General features: G+C 36.0%; 1 protein-coding gene across 1 annotated transcript; it reads left to right on the forward strand.

Annotated features, from left to right (window-relative positions):
- Positions 1-1994: 1994 nt before the first annotated feature.
- LOTGIDRAFT_179496 (hypothetical protein) lies at positions 1995-10644 on the forward strand (the record flags this gene model as incomplete). Its single annotated transcript, XM_009065777.1, has 4 exons — positions 1995-2788; positions 2876-2955; positions 7812-7813; positions 10561-10644. The coding sequence occupies 4 exons, from the start codon at positions 1995-1997 to the stop codon at positions 10642-10644; spliced, it is 960 nt and encodes a 319-aa protein (XP_009064025.1).
- Between the last annotated feature and the right edge of the window lie 231 nt (positions 10645-10875).

Genomic DNA, 10875 nt, shown 5'->3' on the forward strand with positions numbered 1-10875 from the left:
CTGTAATTGGGACCAACTTTCACATATATTAATTTAGGCACATTGGTAAAGTAGGCGAACTTACTGAACGCTGTAGCTCAACTAGGGGCCCATTCCCCGTGAAATTTTCTTTTTTGTCATATGGCCTCCAGCAGGTTTGGGGGCCGTGGACTTGGTTCAACCAGTCCCTGTGGTAATTGAGCACTTTCTGAACAGGGTCCTTGTTCTGGATTTGAAAGAGTTGAGCCCAAAATGCGTTGCTATGAAACTTTTTCGTTGGATCCATTAATCTTAAAGAGGCAAACCTCTAGTCGTCTAAACAGCGTGCTTTGCGTGACCTTCATCAACCCTTGCCATGCCGATATTATAGCGTAATTACTTATGTGACCAGGCGTGAGATTTGAATTCTGAAAAGGGGTACAGTTAGCTGATATTGAGCTCTACCAGGCGACTATATCTCTATGCTTTTAGTCCAATCCAAAAGCTGTTTCTCACGATAAATACATGTATTTCAAATCTGGGGATACTCCAACTTTAACTAATTTGTCGCTACTGTAAGAGTGTGGGCACACGAACAGTCTTGGTCGCCGAATATTGTCGCAGACTCGAATTTTGAGTAAATTCACGCATGTACCTGTGATTCCACGACAAGATTATCGTGTCCCCGACATGATTTATAATACCAAACCAGTTTGATAATTGTCGCCGATTATTTTATCGTCTGCAAGACAGACCTGTCATCATCCAATCAGATTCATTTTCCTTTCAATTGCATGATCAGCACGTGATTATCGACAGAGAGGAAAACGACCGACTGAAGATTTTTGTCTCCTTGTGTGCCCGTAGAAAACTCTTGACAAAACAAAAGTCGTCGACCAAGACTGTTCATGTGCCCACACCTTAAAAAGTCCATTCTGAATTTGGCATCATTATATAAAAACAGTTATTTTGATCGAAATACATTTTTTGTTAATAAAATTAAATTTTTCAGTTGTGTTTCGTTCGGCGGGATTTTGGTCGGCAGAGACTCCCCCAAACAATTCCCCCTCTTGTTTTTAAGTTCTTAGAGCGTTCGGATTTTTCAAACTTGTTTCCCTGTCAGTCGGAAGGGCTGACATGGGGAAACGATGTCGCTGTCGTGGCAATATATGCCTATTTGCATACTGCATGGCGTCTCGTGGCTTCAGAATTAACCCAGTGGGATGGAGAAGAGTTGTCTTCCTTGATAATTTCTCATTTCGTGAATCGTTTTATGAATTAATGCTCGAATAATGCTGGTATTTTGCCAAAAAGCGGTTTTTTTGATTGAGTTAGTTGTAGTCTGAATGCAGAGCTTACAAGAAGAGTTATCGTTCTTCAATCGTTCTCTCTATGACTGAAGGTAAGAATTTGAAGCAATTATTCCGCCAAACATACACACGTGCTTTGATTAACTTAATCCAGTTAATTAATAAGATTAGCTAATCTCTGAATGGCAGTATGTCTTGAATACTCTTTGATATATGTTGCTTTGCTTTTTAGACGTACTAAATACCTCACTGTCATTTTGAAAAGGGTTAAAGATAGCTGCAGTTTATGTCCACAACAGTCAACAGGCAGTATCTTGTCTTAGTACGAAACATCTGTTTCTATTCCAGCCTCTGATCTATTACAGTTCTATGCTCTGATATATATTTTGGCAGTTGTTGGCTGGAGTAGAGTCAGAAAAACTAGACTCTGTTTTATGGGGTCTTTCCACACCTGAGATATTTCAATTCTCAGAAATCTGAAAATGATCAGCAAAATTTGAATTTTAAACCATTGTGGTTAGACAGTCGACAATAAAAGAAATTGCAGGAACCACAGACGTCTGATTGAAAATTGGAATGGTGTAAATTGATGCTATCAGTGTCCCTGATACACATACAAAATTTCGAAAACCTCTTTATAATCCCTTTAACTCTCTCATCTTTTACAGTTGCTGAGTGAAGATGAAAAATGAAGCCCAGACTGTAACAGAGTCAAGTCTTTCAGATATGGAAACCAGCCAAACTGAGAATGAAGTCACAAAGGAAACGGCTGGGGATGATTACTTCACTAGCTACAATGATGTCAGTGTTCACGAACTCATGCTAAAAGACAGACCCCGAACACTGGCTTATAAAAAATTCTTTGAAGAAAATCGGAAATATATTGTGGACAAAATCGTCATGGATGTTGGCAGCGGTTCTGGAATTTTAAGCATGTTTGCTGCCGCAGCAGGCGCCAAAAAAGTTTATGCCGTTGAAGCAAGTGAAATGGCAGATGTGTGTGAAAATGTTGTCGAATGCAACGGTTTTAAGGACAAAATTGAAGTCATACACAAAAGAGTCGAAGATGTGGAACTTCCCAACAACGAAAAAGTCGATGTCATAGTTTCGGAATGGATGGGGTTTTATCTACTACATGAATCTATGTTAGATTCCGTTATATTTGCCAGAGACAAGTTCCTGAAACCCAATGGAATCATGGTGCCATCGCATGCAAATCTTTTAGTGGCGCCAGTCAACATGGAAAAATATTACAATGATCATTTTGAGTATTGGAATAATGTGTATGGTTTTGACCTGTCTCCTATGATGCCACATGCAATGGCCGAGGCAATGAAAGAACCTTTAGTTACTGAAATTTCCGAAAAACAAATTTTAGCAGAATCTGATTTCATAATTGCGTTCGATTTGAAATCGGTGACTTTGAATGAAATTGAAAATGTTGAAAAATCTTTTGAATTTGAGTTGAAAGATTCTTGCACGGTTCATGGCTTTGCCACGTGGTTTAATGTTGTGTTTACGTGTCCTTCCGCAGAAGAAAATAGTCCTTTTGAAAATGGCGCTTCCACAGAGCAAAGTGCTCAAATAAGCATGCCGTTAACTTTAAGCACGAGTCCATCTGCTGAACAAACTCATTGGAAGCAGACTATTATATTTATTCCACAAGCGTTGGAGTTTGAGAAGGGGAGTAATCTCCCTTGCCATATTGAACTCTCCCAAGATGAAAACAACAAAAGGCATTATAATATTTCGTTAGAATTGAGTGGTGTTGAGGAAGATATTGAAACTGAGAATAACGACCATCCAATTCCGTGCAATTGTGATGCTCCGCGGTGCCGTCTGATTAAGACTGTCATGGAAAAGTTTGCCGAGGAGCAAGAGGAAGTTCAAACTGAGGCTGAAAATACTCAAACGAATGCTGAAATTGAGGCTGCCCGTGTTTTAGATTCGGAAACCATCAGTGATGTGTCTCTATGAATAAATTTACTACTCTAAAGTTTTCGTTGAAAGAATGTGGGGTAGGGTGTCCTTGTGGCCTAAAAACCACCTCTAATGAATCGCCCAAATTTTTTAAGTATTGGAAATAGAAATTGTTAGTCATAATCCCCAAAGGAGAGTCCATTGACAAATCCAATTGCACAGTGGCATCAGGTATTCCAGAAGTTTAGTTATTAGTATGCCCTGCCAATATCATGGGACTTTTTGCTCGCTGCTCAAAATGGAGAGCTAATAATAGCAAATATGAAAGGAACTGATTCGCCATTTTCAGGGGTCGATCGAACCTTGGCTTTTAGTACATTTCTAGTATTTCTGAAAACTATTTACATATATTCAAGACCCAAAATCAACCCCCTGAAAATGGTGCACCTATCCCTCTAACATCTTAATACTTCTGTTTTGATTTGCTTTTTTTGAGGATGTTTACATAAATTCAAGACCCAAATCAACGCCCGAAAATGGCGAAGTCTACTAAGTGACAAAGTTTAAAATATATTTTTTATTACAAGTATAAAGTATTCTAAGATATACATGAGGTACTAATTCAAATCAAATCTAAAAATTACAAAACATAACAAACATTATCAATGCTTTCTGATTTCTTAGTTTAGAATTACAATTTCATCAAACAGAATTGTCCATTTGTCACAAGCTTCAATACAAAATTGAGCCCAGCATCTCCATTATGCAGGTGAATTCACTGGTCTTGATTGTCAATGCTTTCTGAATTTTGATTTACAAATCAAATGTCATATACTTGATTTCTCTTGATTGCTAAATTTGTAGAATGTCTCAGAACCATCAATCAAATTTGATTTCAAATTATTTCACGCTTGTTCGGTGATTTTTGCTTGGTAGTCAATGATTATAAATTTTGATTTACAAATCAAATGTCATAGACTTGATTTGCCTTGATTTTACTTGATTGATTGTCTTCTCAAATGTCACATGACCCATCCTTCCATCCATCACGCCAACGTTCATTCACTTTACTACAGTCAAAAGTCGGTTTTCCTAATTTTTCATTCACTTTGTTATGATAATTACAAAACCACAACGAAAGATCTTTCTGTGAAGTCGTTACTGGGGGATTTCCCTTCAAATCCTCTCGCATGTCGGCTGCACAAAAATCACAAGGATAAAATTTCGAAAAACTGAAAATGAGGCTTTTCATATCTGTTTGTTGGGAAGTTGAAGGCTTTTCTGGAAAATAGGCAGCCATTGTGTGCAAAAATGACCACGTATTGCGTCCTAATTCATTCTTATCCAACGGACATTCGTGTGATTTTTCCACTTTAGCTTTAGCAGACGCTTTTCCAGGTGGTCCACTTTCGATCCATTGTTTAAAGTCCATACACGCCCGACACGGCTTTCCAGGATGTCTGGGATCTCCCCTTGGAATCGACGCGTCTGCTTCTCTCAATCTTTCCGCCATTTTTTCCAATATGTTCTCAAAATTCTGGAAAGTTCTTCAATATCATGAAATTTCTAGAAAAATGTGTACAGCATGACGCCATGACAGGGAAAGATAACTCTTACAGACCAAAATTTTCATTCAGAGCTTGTCGTTTTTTACATTATGACATCATATTCATTCGAAGCTTTTCGTTTTTTTACGATATTAATTGATTGATGACATCATAGTCAAATTCATGTCTCAAGTGTTTTTTTGGCTAAAGATTTCAAGAAATGGCTTTGAATCGCCATACATATAACCTTAGAAGTTTTCTTGTGAGTACCCTAATGTGCTCAGTATTCCCGAATGGTCTTACTACGACTAAATCATCAAGCAACTTGGATACTTTTGGTTTTGATTATTCGTTCATCATTTTTTAAGAAAGTCACTGTACATATTGTGTCGGAGCGATATTAATCTTCAAAAATGGACGTAAAACTCCCAATTTCATTCAATGGGTCGTTTTGGCCTTGAATATCACAATAAAAGATTAATTTTGCAATTTTTTTTCTCCAGGGCCTTCGGAGGACAGCAAAAGCTTTGAAATGTTCAGCAGTTGTAAAGGTAGGTCGTCGTTTTTCTAATCAGACCACAGTAATTCAGCTCATATGGAAAAAGGGGAGGTAACCTTAATCCATCATTTTCACAGACAACAATTAACTTATGATTATTTTTGGCTTCATTAATAACCAAAGCATCTTGTAATAATTTGGAACTCAAAAACCAATTTCTTGACCCATTTCGAGCAGGGTCTATAGGCATAATGAAGATCTTGTCTACCAGCTGGTCCTTCGTCAAACCTCTTGGTATTGATCTTACCCGGGTTACCCCTACCCATTAACAGCTGGGTGGACTGGAATAATGAAGATCCTGTCTACCAGCTGGTCCTTCGTCAAACCTCCTGGCATTGATTTTATCTGGGTTACCCCTACCCATTTACAGCTGGGTAGACTGGAATAATGAAGATCCTGTCTACCAGCTGGTCCTTCGTCAAACCTCTTGGTAATGATCTTACCCGGATTATCCCTACCCATTTACAGCTGGGTACACTGGAATAATGAAGATCCTGTCTACCAGCTGGTCCTTCGTCAAACCTCTTGGTATTGATCTTACCCGGATTATCCCTACCCATTTACAGCTGGGTACACTGGAATAATGAAGATCCTGTCTACCAGCTGGTCCTTCGTCAAACCTCTTGGTATTGATCTTACCCGGATTATCCCTACCCATTTACAGCTGGGTTGAATCAGATGATTAGTATGACCATGTTAAATATCCTCAAAAAAGGTGACATATTAGCAAAATTTCCCTTATTGCACACAGAAGTAGGATTCATTTCATCAAAAAATCATTTATAGAGTAAATACAATTAGATATTTTATTCAAAATTTAAAAAAAAAAAAACCACATCATTTTTTTTATTTTAAATGCCAATTCACAAATTCGCGAAAATAATTTTGTTGTGATTAACAGCTGTATCTAAAGGTGTGGGCACACAACTGTCTTGGTTGGAGATATTTGTCACTGACTAGAGTCTTGTCAAAAGTTTCACCGACACAGCACAGGCAGGGCGGCACACGGCACGGGCACACGAGGAGACAAAAATCTCCAGTCAGTCGTTATCCACTAAGTCTATAATCGCGGATCATGTTATTGAAAGGAAAATGAATCTGATTGGATGATAAAACTATCAGAGACAATTATCAAACTTGTCTGCTATTATAAATCCTGTCGGGAACGCGATAATCTTGTCATGGAAGCATGGGCACATGATTTTAATCAGTGACAAAAATTTTCGACCAAGACCGTTTGTACGCCCGCATCATAAGCTGTTCTCGTGTATTCATGAATTTAACACACTTGTCAGTGTGCTATTGTGTAAACCAATATAACTTTGTTTCTTTGCAAGGAATTTTCCCTTTTTTCCAACTCCATAATGCTAATCCATCTCTAAAATTTTCAAAACATTTTAGAGAGTACACATAGTTTAATATATCCTTATCCAATGGTCCTTTCTTGAAAATTACACTTCACAGTTTTTTCCATTCATATATGTCAAAGTAATACACACATTTATATTGCTTGTTTACCAGATGGCGTCATAACACTTTTCTGAAGTAAAATCTGGCACCTGGTTCTCCTACAATTCTACAAAAACATACTGGTCCAATTTAGACTGTTTTAGCAAGTCTCAAATTCTATTTCTTTTTGATTGGTTTTTTCCGTTCCATTTTGACAGAGATGGGGTTGGGCTCTTCCTTCTTAATGTCCTTCAGCTGGCAGTAAAACAATATTTTCTTCAGTACATCAGCTGCCGATAGGTTCTCCATTTTAAATAAAAGTTTATCACCATCATCTGGAATGAATGAATGAATGAATGAATGAATGAATGAATGAATGAATGAATGAATGAATGAATGAATGAATGAATGAATGAATGACTTTCAGGCTTGACCGCAATAATTCACATTGAGTCTGTGAATGAATGAATGAATGAATGAATGAATGAATGAAAGGCTTGACCCAAATAATGATCATTGTACCAGTGAATGAATGATTGAATGAATGAATGAATGAATGAATGTTTGCCCCTCATGTCCATCCATCTTCACTATATCAAGCTATTACGACTATTGAAGTCAAGGTATTAGACAGAAGATGATGTCCATGAGCACAAGAATCAACAGTGGGCCAATGAATGAATGAACATACAACAACTGATTTTGTTTTCAGTGCTGAATTGAAAGTGAAACTTGCTGACTCCATTCCTCTGTACACATTAAATATTTAGAAAACCTCTGTAAAATTCTTTAAGGATTTCCCACCTATTCCTAATTCAGGGGGTTCATGCAGTTTCAGGGCACTCACCATATTCAACACCTATTTCAGGTAGACATCTGTTGGCCTTGACATCAACCACAAATTTCACTGTGTCTTTGGTAGATTTAACTTTCGGTACATGTAATAGAGACAGAACCTCTCTGAAATATAAAATATCCTTGAAATTTAAGGCCTTGGTTCCCTATTTTTGGAGTTGATTTGGGTTTTGAATAAAAGCAGATTAGCAAATTTTCCCTCATTGCACACAGAGGTAAGATGTTAAAGGGACATTTGCACCATTTTGGGGTGTTGATTTGAGTCTTAAATATATGTAATTAGTCTTCAGAAGTACTAGAAATGTACAGAAGTTGCATCATTTGTTAAAAAATATCTCAAACTAGGAATTTCTTTTCATATTTCTAAAGATGTCTTTTCTATATATGGCAGTGTCTCAAGAAAAGACGAGTCGTCTTTTTAACTATCTTCAGCGATTATTCTGGACACACATGGTTTTAAAGGCTAAAATTCGAAAGGTCTCATAAACATTGTGCCAGAGGTAGTTGACAAATTAGAGACACCAAAGGAAATCACACCAAATTCCCGCTTGGACGTCTGTATTCGATGCGTTATAGACTCTCTACATACCTTGTGGATCTGACATTAGGACCATAGGGATCAAATGTAAAATTAATGGATTTTACAGGCCGCAAATGCAGTGCCCGCATTAATGGGATCACTGCCTTTGAGCTCGACATTTTATTTCCTAGACGAGTTACATCCCTTGTTTGAGTTGAAAATTCTTTTATGCATTTCAGATTTGTAAGTTTTGTCTAAGACCATTTTGTCCAAAAAATATTGATATTTATGATCAAATTCTAAATTTCCATTCATTTTCGGTTGGCATTTCCCTAAATTGTGTAAAATATTCCGAAAATTGGTTTCTTTGGAAAGCCGAAAAGAATTGGCTATGTTTTGTTTTGATTGGTCAATTTGATTCAAGGAAAGATAACTCGATAATTCGATGGAAGCTTTAGCCTCAATTGTTTCGAGTTGTACAAATAAATTAAATTTGAACTTTTTGTGGGATTCTATAAGCAATAAACGAACTGTAAGTGTTAAAATTAACATCTTACTAGCAGAACTAGCCGAGAAAGGTGACCAATGACCCAATAACTTGTCGAGAATTCGATGACAAAGGATGGGTTTCTTTCAATAAGAAACGAAATCCGCCATTTTTAATGTTTTGACCTGATTTGCCCATAACAAACACGTATATAAAGAATGTTATCCAGATGGTTCGTCTATCAAACGTCAGCTTGAGACAGATCCATAAGAAAATTTGCCCTTACCTACTTACAAAAACCTGTAATAAGTCATTTTGTATATAAGCCATTGACACAAAGAAAGAGATAGGAAGAGACATTTTCTTTTATGTTAAAATAGTTACTTTGTCTTATTAATAGACTTATATCTTTTACAAAAAAAGTCATGGTAAAATGTTGAACTATTTCGAAATACGAAAGGAAATCTGGTCAAGGAACATCGAAATTGAGGTGCCATACCAAAATAAAGTAAACACTGTCATAGTTAGTCACAGTCCAGTTCGGAACTATACATACCCTTATGCAGCATGCCCATCATTCCCATCTTATGTACAGTCTGGATAAACAAAAAAAGACATTTTGACCTTTCTTGATCGATCACTCATTGGAATCCTGCTGGTAATTCTCTTCTAATTTAGCTAATTATGAATTAATTATGGACATGTGAGACAAACTGGTATTTTTCCAAGTCATTAGAACACCTCTACTTTCTATTCATATAAGTATTAGCATTTTCATTTTCAAAAATGAAAATAAGGGAACCCATCTTTAACACTGTAATTTTATCTAGTTTTTTTCTCCATTCAGATGCCAAGATATTCATCAAGGAGAAAGCGGTCTCACAGTCGAAGTCGTAGTCCTAATTCGTCGTATGAAGATAGAAGATATAAGAAACGTCGAAGTAGAGATTTTATGATGGTGGATATTATCAGGATCAATGTCGAAATTCCAGAAGGTAAAATAAATAGTTTAAAAATATTATTCAGGATTGGTCTGTAAAATTAAAGGGAGAGGTGCGCCATTTTTTTTGACCAATCATACTTTAGTCTCAGAAACTGGAATTTTTTAGCTAAGCTAATCAATAATAGTGTTCACAGCTCACTGTCAAAATTTGAGCCTTCAAATCCATGTGTGTCTAGAATTATCCACGTTTGAAAGTGACTCGTCTTTTCTTGAGACTCTGTGATATATAGAAAAGACATCTATAGAAATAGTGAGTAAAATTCCTAGTTTGAGATATTTTTAAAGGAATTTTGTGATTTTTCTACATTTCTAGTATTTCTGAAGACTATTTACATATATTCAAGACTCAAATCAACCCTCCTAAATGGCCAATTTGTTCCTTTAAAAATATGAGAATCGTAGTTTGACAATGTAAATTGTTGAAACATTGTATAAAATTGTGTTCCATTATTTCATGTGATCTGTACCCCTAAAGTTAGCTAGTAAGGATTGATTTTTTTTGCTCCATTGTAATCTAACAAGTTTTCTACCACAATTCTGTTCTAATGACATTATTAATAACCAATCAAAGAATGTCATGAAGAAAATAACATAACAAATTATTCGATAGTGAAACCAAAACGACAGTCATGATTGCTCAACAATTCGTTTTTTAAATCAAAAAATGGGTTCTATGTGACAAGCTTTGATTGGTTTAAAATATCATTAGAATGTGACTGTGATAGGTAAAAGAAACTTGTTAGATTATAATGGAGACAGAATATTAAAAAAAAATGATTTTTTTTTAGTCTTAGTAATATAAGAGAATTTTTCTTCAATCCATATTAGGCTTTGTGGTCTAGAATTACTATGTAAGAAACATACTTTAATGGAGTTAGCTCCCTTTAATCAGTGATTGGTTTCTAAATTTCCCTTTCTTTTCCTGTTAATCAAAATGGAGGTTACATCATAGTTTTTGAATTTAATTGGATTAATGAAAACGAGTAAAGCTATGCAGTGTTCTATGAGGGAAATTTTTTTAAAATTCTTAGCATAAGGAGATTGTTTTAAGTGAACAGCTTGTTGCATAGAGGTGTTTTGTTTAAAGATGGGTTCCCTTATTTTCATTTATAAAAGTGAAAATGCTAATACTTATATGAATAGAAAGTAGAGGTGTTCTAATGACTTGGAAAAATACCAGTTTGTCTCACATGTCTATAATTAATTCATAATTAGCTTAATTAGAAGAGAATTACCATCAGAATTCCAATGAGTGACGGATCAAGAA

This window comes from Lottia gigantea, assembly GCF_000327385.1.
Source record: "Lottia gigantea unplaced genomic scaffold LOTGIsca_70, whole genome shotgun sequence".
Taxonomy (NCBI): domain Eukaryota; kingdom Metazoa; phylum Mollusca; class Gastropoda; family Lottiidae; genus Lottia; species Lottia gigantea.